Genomic DNA, 15,553 nt, shown 5'->3' on the forward strand with positions numbered 1-15,553 from the left:
TCTTTGATGACATGGAAGGAAAAACGGCTTCGGCGAAATTAAAAGACGCAATCGTGCCTGTTAAAAGAAAAAAGGGCATGAAAAAAGGGAACAACCCGACCGCGCGGCCTAAGCTGGCCGTGTCGAAAAACAAAGGAAACTTTAAAAGGGCAAAAAATAAAGAAAACTACGGGAAGTTTTTTTTTTTTTTAAGTGTAAATTTCTATTAAACAAAGAAAAGAAAAGTCAAAAGCCACAAAACGGATGAGACTCTTTCCCGGGCCTGAGAGGAGCGGAGAAAAAACTTGACCGCACCTCAACGCGGAGAAAAAATAACTGAGGAACGCATTCATGCGATGGGCTGGAAATTGGTCCGCGCATGCGCACTGCACGCGTACCAGAAGACTCTGGCAAGACTTTTTTATATTTTGGTTGCAAAATGCCGGTTCCCGGGCCGACGCGGACGTTGACCCACATATGAGAACAAGCAGCCTGTTTGCCCTCGGAGAATGCTGTGTGTACCGATAGACACTTGGTGAATGCCCTGGGAGCTGATGTGAGGCCAAAAGGCAGCATGCATTACATAAAGCAGAATGCTCCCAGTTGAAATCAAAGAGACTGCCTGTGCATAAACATCTTTCAAGTCCAGAGAACAGAGCCAATCACTGCCCTGAACCATGGGGAGGAGGGTGCTCAGGGAACAATCTAGAACTTTTCTTTGCTCAGAAAGTTGTAAACGACCCTTAGATCTAGGATGGAATATATCCCCCCTTGCGTTCATTGGCACAAAGAAGAACATGGAATAGAATTGCAGCCCTCTTCCCCTGGTAGAATGGATTCAACCGCATGGGCCTTCAGAAGGACAGAGTGCTCTTCCACAAGGAGCTGCCCATGCCGAGAGCTGAGGTGAATCATTACCGGCGGGCAATTCGTTCCCTCCAACTGATAGGTCGTCTGGGATATGAATATTATTACTATTTGGTCCCAGGCCTGACTTTGGTTCAAGATCTAAAATGAGGGGAAAAAATTACAGGCCTATATCTCTGACTTGAACTCCAGTGTTGAAACACTGCAGAGCAAGAAGAAACACGCAAGGGTGGGGGTCTAACTTGCAGAGTTGCATGAATGTGGCAATATGGTGGTAACAGATGTTCAGAAATACGGAACTGAATAATTCCACAGGAAGATGACCAGCTATCTCAAAAAGTGTTTTGAGGAAGGGGGTGTGAGTGGGAAAGAACAGAGTAACATCATTTAGCAACAGTGTGGTCACAGATGTTCTTGGGAAACAGAACAAAGATGGCTTCTCAGGAAGATGACTTAGATTTCCAGTAAAAATTAGCCTATTGTTGACCTTTCCAGTAAATATTGACCAACTCATTATCATAGCCAATCAGTGTTAACTATGATATTAGCACAGATCCAATAAGATGTGATCACTGTAATATTATCCGTATCCTGAATCGACATATAAAAATGAGTGGCTTCGGGACCTGATGGCGGTAGTAAATAACTTTGTTTCAGATATAATCTTATTGGAGAGTTACATGGACATTTTGACTGAACCCTTTGAGAGTGAAAAATTGATATAATAAATGAAGTTCTACATAAGCTAGAAGTGGTTATGATCCTGAAAATGATAATGGACCAGAAACTCTGAATGTTAAGGTGGATGATTAATGTCGAGATTATTGTTTTTCCCAGAGTTCCAGGTATGACTCCTAAAGTTTTCCTCAGAAATATTTCCTTAATTATTACTTCGAAAGGAGTGAAGCCTGTGAAAACTGGGATTGCTTTAATCAGTGGGATTTGAATTAGAGACTTAAGTATATGTATTGTTAAATAATTTCTGGTTTTTAAGAGAGAGAGAATGTAATCAGGTGTATTATTTCTAACTAAAATCTGGACAATAAGTATGTTATCAATGAAATGAACTGACTATACACCGTATTTGGTCTTGAAGAAGCCAACCAGATGATCAATGTGGAATAATGAATTAGATGAGTAATATCTGGGGATAATCAGGTTAATACCATGTTTTCTTTTTTTTTGTTCACTGTTTATTTGATCTCCTTATCTTATCTCCCTCTCCATATTTTCTTCACTTTGTGGTCTAAGAAAGAGAAAGATTGTATATAATCCATATATCTAGTTGGGATTGTTTTCTTCTTATCTTGTATTAATGTGCAGTCATCTCTGTATTACTGTTTGCTAGTGACCCTTGTAAAATGAAAAATTATAAATAAATGATTAAAAAAAAAAAAGAGTGTACTTCCTACTTCAAGCCAGAGAGACAGTCACCGCTGGTACCTTTGAACCAGCCAAGCTGCTCTCTCCCATGAGAAACCAATCTATTGTATCTGAATTGGCAAGTAATCCAATTGCTTTCTCATAGGCAACCATGAGTCTTTTATATCTGCTAACTACTACTACTACTTATCATTTCTATAGCACTACTGGACGTACGCAGCGCTTCACACTTGAACATGGAGAGACAGTCCCTGCTCGATAGAGCTTACAATCTAATTATGACAGACAGACAGGACAAGTAAGGGATAAGGGTTAGGACAGACAGGACATATCAGGGATAGGGGACAGTTGAAGGGTTAGGTTTAGGAGTTAAAAGCAGCATCGAAGAGGTGGGTTTTTAGCTTAGATTTGAAGATGGCCAGAGATGAGGCTTGGCGTACCGGCTCAGGAAGTTTATTCCAGGCATACGGTGCAGCAAGATAGAAGGAATGGAGTCTGGAGTTAGCGGTGGAGGAGAAGAGTGCAGATAAGAGAGATTTGCCCAGTGAGCGGAGTTCCCGGGGAGGAGTGTAGGGAGAGATGAGAGTGGAGAGGTACTGAGGAGCTGCAGAGTGAATGCATTTGTAAGTCAGTAAGAGGAGTTTGAACTGAATGCGGAAACGGAAAGGGAGCCAATGAAATGACTTGAGGAGCGGGCTAATATGAGCATAACGACACTGGCGGAATATTAGTTGTGCAGCAGAATTTTGAACACATTGAAGAGGAGAGAGATGGCTCAGTGGGAGACCTGTGAGAAGCAAGTTGCAGTAGTCTAAGCGGGAGGTGATAAGAGTGTGGATGAGGGTTCTGGTTGCATACTCAGAAAGGAAACGGCGAATTTTGGTGGTGTTATAGAGGAAGAAACGACAGGTTTTAGCAGTCTGTTGAATACGTGAAGCGAAGGAGAGGGAGGAGTTGAAGATGACCCCAAGGTTACATGCTGATGAGACAGGAAGGATGAGCGTATTATCCACAGAAATAGAGAAAGGGGGGAGGAGGAGAGGTTGGTTTAAGTGGAAAGATAAGAAGCTCAGTCTTGGTCATGTTTAGCTTCAGAAGGCGGTGAAACATTCAGGCAGCAATGTCAGACAGGCATGCTGAAACTTTGGCCTGGATGCCTGCTGAGATTTCTGGTGTAGAGAGGTAGATCTGGGAGTCGTCGGCATAAAGATGATACTGAAAACCATGGGATGAGATCAGAGTACCAAGCAAAGAAGTATAGATGGAGAAGAGTAGAGGTCCCAGGACAGGTCCCTGAGGTACACCAACTGACAGCGGGATAGAAGAGGAGGAGGATCCACCAGAGTATACGCTAAAAGTATGTTTGGAGAGATAAGAAGAAAACCAAGAAAGCTAATTGGCTTTGAGTGGTAAAATATAACATTAAAGATTCAGACCCAGAAAACACCTTTGCGTAGCTGGGGTACTATACTCCCATAACCAATTGATTGTACATGTCTCTTGTATATTCTTTGGAGTCCCAGATATAGAGGTAATTCTATGTAGCAATATTCTGTACTCTCAGTGAGATATCTCTGACCTGCTAATTGTACAACTACATGATGAGGTATCCAATAAAGAGCAAACTGATGCAGCCTTGGGTGATTCATTTACTCCTAGGTACTGGGAGGAATTAATACACTCTAAAATATATACAGATAGTAACTGGCACCACAGCTATGCTCCCCTGGAGCCAGAGAAAAGTTTACTCCTTTGCTGTGATTGGAGAGTTGTCTGGGGCTGAGGCGCATGCTGTTGATGAGAACAAATGTGCTGGGGTTGAGCCCTTTAAGGCTAGCAAGAAGAGGTGGTGAATAGGAGGAACACTTCCCTGCCTAGATGAGGAGGGAATTGCAGAAGGCACCCGGGAGAGTGCGATGGCATCTGTGTATTTCTTGATGAGGTCAGCAACCCCCTCCAACTGCTCTCCAAAAGGGTTATCTTCCTGGCATGTGGCATCTACCAGCCTCCGCTGAACACACAAGTGCAAGTCAGAGACATGCAGTCATGAGAGTCCGCACAGCCACACTATAGACATTGATCCTGGAAGCCACAGCAAAAGCATTGCCTGGCTAAGAACCTGTGGCATGCCGTCTGCTGCTCGGCCAACTGGCAAAGCAACTCAACTTGCTCCGGTGCAAGAGAAGCTGCCAAAGCTAGTGCATCACACACGATGTCCCGTAAGAATACACTTGTGAAGAACTGGTATGACTGAATATGGGAGAAAAGCAGTGAAGCCTGGTACATGATCCGCCCAATTAATCCATGGTTCTTGCATCCCCACCTAGGGGGGCCGAATCATAGTTCTTAAAACTCTTTGCTCTCCTGAGCATGCATCCAACCACCATAAAGTGAGGAAGCAATTGGAGCCTTTGAAAACCAGGGGAGTTCTGAAACGGGTGCATGGAAGTGATCTCCATGAGAAGGAGCAGGCCGACAGAAAGGACCCCCAACTCCTCACAAGAGAATCAGGGAAGAGATGATAAGAGCAGGACTATCACAGCCCTCTTAGGAGACTTGTAGTCCAGGAGCTTGAAAAGGTGAGCTGATCCTCCACCTGTAAAGGAGGTGAAATGGTGGTCGCCATGTCCTCGACAAAAGGAGGGATGGAAAGGATCGCAGATGGAGACGACCTCTGTCCTGTGGAGAATAGGGGTCAGATGCTATTCCATAGGACTTCTACTCCTAGAAGTAAGGAGATCCTCATCTTACCTCCATGTGTCCCTCACTGGTGTCAGCCAGAACTCCTCATGGGAGGGCTGAGACTGAGTCTATCTTGATGTCACGTCCCCTACCTCGACGTCGAGCGGCGTGGGTCTCCACTGCAGTGCCGTCGTAACCAGCGCGGCGTGCTTCCAGCCTCCTCGGACAGCACTGCACTTTGCCCGCTTGGTGTCTCCGCGTTGCGATGCATCGCACATTTGCGTAGCTCTGCCCCTATCATCCCGCATGGTGTTTTTCAGGGTGCTCCCTTTCCCTTGCTCCTTTCCTATTGGCTACTGCTTGTGCCTTCCTCCTGCTCTCTCGCTATGGATGCTCTCTCTCTCTCCCTGCTAGGCTCCTGCTGACATCAGATGCCAGCACTTTATCTGCTGATCTATCCTTGGGCTCCATGCTTCGGCTTCTACTTTGGTAAGTGTTACTACTCTTTAGTCTGCTTCTTCTGCTGGTCCCTCGTTGCTGACTTCACTTGTGTCTGGATTACTCTTTTGCCTGCCTGTTGAACCTTGCTTGTGCCTGGATTACTCTCTCGTCTGCTGCCTGCCTGTTGAACACTGCTTGTGCCTGGATTACTCTTTTGCCTGCTGCCTGCCCTTTGAACACTGCTTGTGCCTGGATTACTCTTTTGCCTGCTGCCTGCCCGTTGAACATTGCTTGTGCATGGATTACTCTTTCGCCTGCTGCCTGCCCGTTGAACATTGCTTGTGCCTGGATTACTCTTTCGCCTGCTGCCTGCCTGTTGAACATTGCTTGTACCTGGATTACTCTTTTGCCTGCTGCCTGCCGGTTGGACATTGCTTGTACCAGGACCATTCCCTTCCGTTCCCCTCCAGCTGGTTCCTCAGCGCCCATCTCCTCAGCTTCCCGCAAAAGTCCTGCCGGCCGCCCGCACCTGGGGGCTCAATCTCCGGGGAATGGCAGTCACCACAGATGAACCTCAGGGTTGCTCGGCCGCCAAGCAGAGTACGGAGGTGTGTCATCTCACTCAGCAGTGCTCCACTTGACACAAGAACTCACAAGTCTGACACTCAACCGAGAAGAACCATAACCCCGAGAGGGATATCAAGGGTGGGGTCTAGCCTTCAGTCCCACAAAACTGCATGCATCCATGTCGACTGACACAGGCAGCAGTCAACACCAGTGCCGCATGCAATATCGGTATCTGAGACCTCACTGCAGGCTGAGGACGATGCGGGGCCGATTCAAGAGTTATGATAGGCACAAGCACCTTTGGTGCCAATGCCCTCTGAACAAGCCAGCCCGGAGCTCAGATGTGCGGACAAAGGGAAAAGCTGTGGCGTCAGTGTAGTGACAAGCTGCTGAAGCAGCGAAGCCTCACCACAGGCTGAGGGCTATTTGAGGATAAGTAGAGAAGAATGGCAGGCACAAGCACCAATCAACGCTGATGCATTCCGAAGAAAGCCAGCCAACAGCTGAGGGAGCAAGGTGCACCTGAGGGATCCTGATGCTCAGAGACTCATGCAGAAGCACCAGCTGGACGTCTTCTGGTGTCGACATTCCTCAGGGATCAAATGACTCGGTGCCCTCCCTGCACCGTGCAGAGGAAGATCTATGCCGATACTTTTGCCAATGCCGGGATTCCACGCAAGGATGCCGCTGAATCATCATGCCTTCCCGGATTGATGCTGACACTGGTCAGTCCCAGGGGCTAGCATAGCAGCCGACGCCGAGGCAGGTTCCAATGAAACTGCTGACGTTGACACCGCAGACAGATGCCAATGTCAAGGCCTCGGACTTGGCTCCAAAAAGAGTTCCCAGTGATCCACTCTGGCTAACTGGGTTCTGGCTTGGAGTTGAAGACACTGAACACAGTTAGAAGGGATATGTTCAGATCCCAAACCTGGAAAAGAGTAAAAAAAAAGAGTGGTTGTACCAGAAGAGGTCCGATTGCACCAGAAACACTGGGAACTTCCATAAGAACATGGAAAGACTCGGTAGTGCCTCAGAAAGAAGAAAGCAGCAGAGGAAAAGAAAAATAAGGGAAAGTAAATAAAGAAAAGAAAAGAAAATTGAACAGGAAGAAATTGAACCCGAACACTTATAGAACTAAAAATAAAAACAAAAAGGCACAAAAATCAGCTCTGTTAAAGAACCGAACCAGTAGATGTGAGAAGGAATAATGTGTCTTCTCCTCACTGCAGGTGGGGGTGAGGAAGCTCGATACAAGCTCCAGACCAGGCAACTTGAATCACATTACCTATATGGGAGAATATTAGCCTGCTTGTCCTCGGAGAAAATAAATTACCTATTGTATCTGAGTGTAATTCACCTTGAGCTACCACTGAAAAAGGCAAGAGGTAAATCCAAAATCTCTTCTCTTCCTACTTCTCCCACTCAGAGGTTCCGGTGTCTTTTTTTAATACAAAATATTAAATATGTTAAGAATTAATACTTTGCAGTACCCAGGTACACAATAATATTTTTTAAAAGCTGTTGCCTGCCATAAAAAAAAATCCTATCAAAACTGGGAGACAGTCTGGCTAAAGAACATCTATCTTGAAATGCTCTGACAAATTCATTATAAAACCTCTTACTTTTCACAAAGGCCATAGCTTGCATTGCTGCTCACTACCTTGTACTTAATATTCCCCTTGGTTCGGTCTAATTCGAGACGCCAGTCTTCTAGGGTATCAAACATGACAGCTTGCTTCTTAATGCCTATTGCTGGAAAGAGAGAGAAGGTTAATTGTACAAACTTTTAAAAGAGCTTATAACTATTATTTCTTTAATTCATCACAAGGTGGGTCATACGTCACTTTGAACAGCCAGCCTGTACAGAGTTCTAGTTTATATCTCAGAAGGGTAGTTTATATCTCAGAAGGGCAGAAATTCTGAAAAGGCTCATGGGTGCATTTACTGCAAGTGTCTACTCTACCACGTCGCAACCATGCAAATCTCTTCAATAGTCGCTGACTTCAAGTGGGCCACTGACGCTGCCATGGCTCTAACACTATGAGCCGTGACATGACCCTCAAGAGTCAGCCCAGCTTGGGTGTTAAGTGAAGGATATGCAATCTGCTAACCAATTTGAGATGGTGCGTTTCCCAACAGACACTCCCCTTCTGTTGGGATCAAAAGAAACAAACATTTGGGCGGACTGTCCACTCCAGATAGAAGGCCAATGCTCGCTTGCAGTCCAATGTGTGCAACTGACGTTCAGCAGGGCGGGTATGAGGACAGGGAAAGAATGTTGGCAAGACAATTGACTGGTTCAGATGGAACTCCGACACCACCTTGGGCAAGAACTTAGGGTGAGTGCGGATGACTACTCTGTTATGATGAAATTTAGTATATGGAGCATGGGCTATCAAGGCTTGAAGCTCACTGACTCTACGAGCTGAAGTGACTGCCACCAAGAAAATGACCTTCCAGGTCAAGTACTTCAGATGGCAGGAGTTCAGTGGCTTAAAAGGAGATTTCATCAGTTGGGTGAGAACGACATTGAGATCCCATGACACTGTAGGAGGCTTGATAGGGGGCTTTGACAAAAGCAAACCTCTCATGAAGCGAACAACTAAAGGCTATCCCGAGATAGGCTTACCCTCCACACGGTAATGAAAAGCACTAATTGCGCTAAAGTGAACCCTTAAAGAATTGGTCTTGAGACCAGACTCGGAGAAGTGCAGAAGGTATTCTAGCAGGGTCTGTGTAGGACAAGAATGAGGATCTAGGGCCTTGCTGTCACACCAGATGGCAAACCTCTTCCATTTGAAAGAATAACACCTCTTCGTGGAATCTTTTCTGGAAGCAAGCAAGACTCAGGAGACACCCTCTGAAAGACCCAAGGAAGCAAAGTCTACGCTCTCAACATCCAAGCCGTGAGAGCCAGGGACCGGAGGCTGGGATGCAGAAGCGCCCCCTCGTTCTGAGGGTTGGAAAACACTCCAATCTCCACGGTTCTTCGGAGAAGAAGAGGGAACCAGATCTGACGCGGCCAGAAGGGAGCGATCAGAATCATAGTTCCACGATCCTGCTTGAGTTTCAACAAAGTCTTCCCTACCAAGGGTATGAGAGGATATGCATACAGGAGGCCCAATGAAGGAGAAAGGCATCCGACGCTAGTCTGTCGTGGGCCTGAAGTCTGGAACAGAACTGAGGGACCTTGTGGTTGACCTGAGTGGCAAAAAGATCTACCAAGGAGGTGCCCCACGCTTGAAAGATCTTGTGTACTACTCTTGAGTTGAGAGACCACTCGTGAGGTTGTATTATCCTGCTCAACATGTCGGCCAGATTGTTGTTTACGCCTGCCAGAAACGTGGCTTGGAGAAACATGCCGTGCTGGCGAGCCCAAAGCCACATCCTGACGGCTTCCTGACACGGGCTGAGATCCGGTGCCCCCCTGCTTGTTGGTGTAATACATGGCAACCTGATTGTCTGTCTGAATTTGAATAATTTGATGAGACAGCTGATCTCTGAAAGCCTTTAGCGCGTTCCAGACCGCTCGCAACTCCAGGAGATTGATCTGAAAACCTGTTTCCTGGATGGACCAACTCCCTTGAGTGTGAAGCCCATCGACATGAGCTGCCCACCCCAGGAGAGACGCATCCGTCGTCAGCACTTTTTGCGGCTGAGGAATTTGAAAGTACCTGCTTGTGCTGGAAGCTGAAGGACTGAGCTCCTGGTGGGCAATTTGGAGGTTTGGAGATCAAATTGAGGGAGTATCCTAGCCGAATTATTTGGAGAACCCACCGGTCGGAAGTTACAAGAGGCCACCTTTGGTGAAAAAACTTTAACCTCCCTCCTACCGGCAGATCGTCCGGCACGGACACTTTTATATCGGCTATGCTCGCCTGGAGCCAGTCAAAAGCCCATCCCTTGCTTTTGCTGGGGAGCTGCAGGGGCCTGTGAAGGCGCACGCTGTTGACGTGAATGAGCACGCTGGGTCTTAGCCTGAGCAGGCTGGCGAGAAGGTGGATTGTACCTACGCCTAATTAGAAGCATAGGGAACATTCCTCTTTCCCCCATAAAAAACGTCTACCTGAAGAGGTAGATGCTGAAGGCGTCCGGTGGGAGAGCTTGTCGAATGCGGTGTCCCGCTGGTGGAGCTGTTCTACTGCCTGTTCAACCCGCTCACCAAAAATGTTATCCCCCCGGCAAGGAGCATCCGCAATCTGCTACTGGACTCTATTCTCCAGGTCAGAGGCACGCAGCCATGAGAGTCTGCGCATCACTATACCTTGAGCAGCGGCCCTGGACGCAACATCAAAAGTGTTGTAAACATCCCTGGACAGGAATTTGTGACATGCCTTCAGCTGCCTGACCATCTCCTGAAAAGGCTTGGCCTGCTCTGACGGGAGCTTATCGACCAAGTCCGTCAGCTGCCTCACATTGTTCCGCAAGTGGATGCTCGTGTAGAGCTGGTACAACTAGATCTTGGACACGAGCATAGCAGAATGGTAGGCCTTCCTCCCAAAAGAATCCAGGGTCCTAGACTCCCGCCCCGGGGGCGCCGAAGCGTAACCCCTAGTACTCTTCACTTTCTTGAGAGCCAGATCCACCACACCAGAGTCATGAGGCAACTGGGTCTTCATTAACTCTGGGTCCCTGTGGATCCGATACTGGGACTCAATCTTTTTGGGGATAGTGGGATTACTTAAAGGTTTCGTCCAGTTCGCCAACAATGTCTGCTTCAGGACATTATGTAGGGGAACAGTGGACGACTCCTTAGGTGGCGAAGGATAGTCCAGGACCTCGAATATGTCAGCCCTGGGCTCATCCTCAGAAACCACTGGGAAGGGAATGGCCGTAGACATTTCCCGGACAAATGACGAGAAAGACAGACTCTCAGGGGGAGAAAGCTTTCTCTCTGGCGAAGGAGTGGGATCAGAAGGAAGACCACAAGACTCATCAGAGAAATATCTGAGGTCTTCCTCTGCCTCCCACGAGGCCTCACCTTCAGTATCGGACACCAGTTCACGAACTTCAGTCCGAAGCTGAGCCCGTCTCGACGCCGAGGAACTAAGTCCTCTATGGCGATGTCGAGAAGAAGACTCCCTCACCACCGGCAACGAAGCTCCCTCCAGCGACATCAACGGGGAGTTAACTTGGGTGGCAGCGGACACCGATGCCACAAGCGGGTACCGGCGTCGCAGTCCTCACCACGGGTGGGGAGCCAACCGCCGCATCTCTTGACGGTACCGACGGCACCGGAGCAGAAGCTCGCAGCAGTCCTTCCAGAATCCCCGGATAAAACCAGAAAAACAAAAATATGTTTCCTTGTACTGCTATAAATATAGTAGACGTAAATTTCAAAAACTGACATATTACAAATTAACAACTACAAATAAACAAAAAATTAACACAGCTACTGAACAGCGAATGCTACATACCTGTAGAAGGTATTCTCCGAGGACAGCAGGCTGATTGTTCTCACTGATGGGTGACGTCCTCGGCAGCCCCTCCAATCGGAATCTTCCTAGCAAAGTCCTTTGCTAGCTCTCGCGCGCCCGCGCGCACCGTGCATGCACGGCCGTCTTCCCGCCCGAAACCGGCTCGAGCCGGCCAGTCCAGTATGTAACAAGACAAGATACTTCAAGGGAAGACACAACTCCAAAGGGGAGGCGGGCGGGTTTGTGAGAACAATCAGCCTGCTGTCCTCGGAGAATACCTTCTACAGGTATGTAGCATTCGCTTTCTCCGAGGACAAGCAGGCTGCTTGTTCTCACTGATGGGGTATCCCTAGCCCCCAGGCTCACTCAAAACAACAACCATGGTCAATTGGACCTCGCAACGGCGAGGACATAACTGAGATTGACCTAAAAAATTTACCAACTAACTGAGAGTGCAGCCTGGAACAGAACAAACAGGGCCCTCGGGGGGTGGAGTTGGATCCTAAAGCCCAAACAGGTTCTGAAGAACTGACTGCCCGAACCGACTGTCGCGTCGGGTATCCTGTTGCAGGCAGTAATGAGATGTGAATGTGTGGACAGATGACCACGTCGCAGCTTTGCAAATTTCTTCAATGGAGGCTGACTTCAAGTGGGCTACCGACGCAGCCATGGCTCTAACATTATGAGCCGTGACATGACCCTCAAGAGCCAGCCCCGCCTGGGCGTAAGTGAAGGAAATGCAATCTGCTAGCCAATTGGATATGGTGCGTTTCCCTACAGGCACTCCCCTCCTATTGGGATCAAAAGAAACAAACAATTGGGCGGACTGTCTGTGGGGCTGTGTCCGCTCCAGGTAGAAGGCCAATGCTCTCTTGCAGTCCAATGTGTGCAGCTGACGTTCAGCAGGGCAGGAATGAGGACGGGGAAAGAATGTTGGCAAGACAATTGACTGGTTCAGATGGAACTCCGACACGACCTTTGGCAAGAACTTAGGGTGAGTGCGGAGGACTACTCTGTTATGATGAAATTTGGTGTAAGGAGCCTGGGCTACCAGGGCCTGAAGCTCACTGACCCTACGAGCTGAAGTAACTGCCATCAAGAAAATGACCTTCCAGGTCAAGTACCTCAGATGGCAGGAATTCAGTGGCTCAAAAGGAGGTTTCATCAGCTGGGTGAGAACGACATTGAGATCCCATGACACTGTAGGAGGCTTGACAGGGGGCTTTGACAAAAGCAAACCTCTCATGAAGCGAACAACTAAAGGCTGTCCCGAGATCGGCTTACCTTCCACATGGTAATGGTATGCACTGATTGCGCTAAGGTGAACTCTTACAGAGTTGGTCTTGAGACCAGACTCAGACAAGTGCAGAAGGTATTCAAGCAGGGTCTGTGTAGGACAAGAGCGAGGAGCTAGGGCCTTGCTGTCACACCAGACGGCAAACCTCCTCCACAGAAAGAAGTAACTCCTCTTGGTGGAATCTTTCCTGGAAGCAAGCAAGACGCGGGAGACACCCTCTGACAGACCCAAAGAGGCAAAGTCTACGCTCTCAACATCCAGGCCGTGAAAGCCAGGGACCGGAGGCTGGGATGCAGAAGAGCCCCTTCGTTCTGCGTGATGAGGGTCGGAAAATACTCCAATCTCCACGGTTCTTCGGAGGATAACTCCAGAAGAAGAGGGAACCAGATCTGACGCGGCCAAAAAGCAGCAATCAGAATCATGGTGCCTCGGTCTTGTTTGAGTTTCAACAAAGTCTTCCCCACCAGAGGAATGGGAGGATAAGCATACAGCAGGCCTTCCCCCCAATCCAGGAGGAAGGCATCCGATGCCAGTCTGCCGTTGGCCTGAAGCCTGGAACAGAACTGAGGGACTTTGTGGTTCACTCGAGATGCGAAGAGATCCACCAAGGGGGTGCCCCACGCTTGGAAGATCTGGCGCACCACTCGGGAGTTGAGCGACCACTCGTGAGGTTGCATAATCCTGCTCAACCTGTCGGCCAGACTGTTGTTTACGCCTGCCAGATATGTGGCTTGGAGCACCATGCCTTGACGGCGAGCCCAGAGCCACATGCTGACGGCTTCCTGACACAGGGGGCGAGATCCGGTGCCCCCCTGCTTGTTGACATAGTACATGGCAACCTGGTTGTCTGTCTGAATTTGGATAATTTGGTGGGACAGCCGATCTCTGAAAGCCTTCAGAGCGTTCCAGATCGCTCGCAACTCCAGGAGATTGATCTGTAGACCGCGTTCCTGGAGGGACCAGCTTCCTTGGGTGTGAAGCCCATCGACATGAGCTCCCCATCCCAGGAGAGACGCATCCGTTGTCAGCACTTTTTGTGGCTGAGGAATTTGGAAAGGACGTCCCAGAGTCAAATTGGACCAGATTGTCCACCAATACAGGGATTCGAGAAAACTCATGGACAGGTGGATCACGTCTTCTAGACCCCCAGCAGCCTGAAACCACTGGGAGGCTAGGGTCCATTGAGCAGATCTCATGTGAAGACAGGCCATGGGAGTCACATGGACTGTGGAGGCCATGTGGCCCAGCAATCTCAACATCTGCCGAGCTGTGATCTGCTGGGACGCTCGCACCCGCGAGACGAGGGACAACAAGTTGCTGGCCCTCGCCTCTGGGAGATAGGCGCGAGCCGTCCGAGAATCCAGCAGAGCTCCTATGAATTCGAGCTTCTGCACTGGGAGAAGATGGGACTTTGGATAATTTATCACAAACCCCAGTAGCTCCAGGAGGCGAATAGTCATCTGCATGGACTGCAGGGCTCCTGCCTCGGATGTGTTCTTCACCAGCCAATCGTCGAGATATGGGAACACGTGCACCCCCAGCCTGCGAAGTGCCGCTGCTACCACAGCTAGGCACTTTGTGAACACCCTGGGCGCAGAGGCGAGCCCAAAGGGTAGCACACAGTACTGGAAGTGGCGTGTGCCCAACTGAAATCGCAGATACTGCCTGTGAGCTGGCAGTATCGGGATGTGTGTGTAGGCATCCTTCAAGTCCAGAGAGCATAGCCAATCGTTTTGCTGAATCATGGGGAGAAGGGTGCCCAGGGAAAGCATCCTGAACTTTTCTTTTACGAGATATCTGTTCAGGGCCCTTAGGTCTAGGATGGGACGCATCCCCCCTGTTTTCTTTTCCACAAGGAAGTACCTGGAATAGAATCCCAGCCCTTCTTGCCCGGATGGCACGGGCTCGACCGCATTGGCGCTGAGAAGGGCGGAGAGTTCCTCTGCAAGTACCTGCTTGTGCTGGAAGCTGTAAGACTGAGCTCCCGGTGGACAATTTGGAGGTTTGGAGGCCAAATTGAGGGTGTATCCTTGCCGGACTATTTGCAGAACCCACTGATCGGAGGTTATGAGAGGCCACCTTTGGTGAAAAGCTTTCAACCTCCCTCCGACTGGCAGGTCGCCCGACACTGACACTTGGATGTCGGCTATGCTCTGCTGGAGCCAGTCAAAAGCTCGCCCCTTGCTTTTGCTGGGGAGCCGCGGGGCCTTGCTGAGGCGCACGCTGCTGACGAGAGCGAGCGCGCTGGGGCTTAGCCTGGGCCGCAGGCTGTCGGGAAGGAGGATTGTACCTACGCTTACCAGAAGTATAGGGAACAGCCTTCCTTCCCCCGAAAAATCGTCTACCTGTAGAGGTAGAAGCTGAAGGCTGCCGGCGGGAGAACTTGTCGAATGCGGTGTCCCGCTGGTGGAGAGACTCTACCACCTGCTCGACTTTTTCTCCAAAAATGTTGTCCGCACGGCAAGGCGAGTCCGCAATCCGCTGCTGGATTCTATTCTCCAGGTCGGCGGCACGCAGCCATGAGAGCCTGCGCATCACCACACCTTGAGCAGCGGCCCTGGACGCAACATCAAAAGTGTCATAAACTCCTCTGGCCAGGAATTTTCTGCACGCCTTCAGCTGCCTGACCACCTCCTGAAAAGGCTTGGCTTGCTCAGGGGGAAGAGCATCAACCAAGCCCGCCAACTGTCGCACATTATTCCGCATGTGTATGCTCGTGTAGAGCTGGTAAGACTGAATTTTGGCCACGAGCATAGAGGAATGGTAGGCCTTCCTCCCAAAGGAGTCTAAGGTTCTAGAGTCTTTGCCCGGGGGCGCCGAAGCATGCTCCCTAGAACTCTTAGCCTTCTTTAGGGCCAGATCCACAACTCCAGAGTCGTGAGGCAACTGAGTGCGCATCAGCTCTGGGTCCCCATGG

General features: G+C 49.3%; 1 protein-coding gene across 3 annotated transcripts in view; it reads right to left on the minus strand.

Annotated features, from left to right (window-relative positions):
• The window catches only part of MTMR12 (myotubularin related protein 12), a 312,654-nt gene that overhangs the window by 133,388 nt on the left and 163,713 nt on the right, over positions 1-15,553 (minus strand). For all 3 annotated transcript variants that reach the window (XM_030193003.1, XM_030193002.1, XM_030193004.1), the window contains one exon: positions 7,545-7,674. In XM_030193003.1, the coding sequence (XP_030048863.1) occupies positions 7,545-7,674 (130 nt within the window). The remainder of the gene's footprint in view (positions 1-7,544; positions 7,675-15,553) is intronic.

The sequence above is a fragment of the Microcaecilia unicolor genome, chromosome 2, assembly GCF_901765095.1.
Source record: "Microcaecilia unicolor chromosome 2, aMicUni1.1, whole genome shotgun sequence".
Classification (NCBI taxonomy): domain Eukaryota; kingdom Metazoa; phylum Chordata; class Amphibia; order Gymnophiona; family Siphonopidae; genus Microcaecilia; species Microcaecilia unicolor.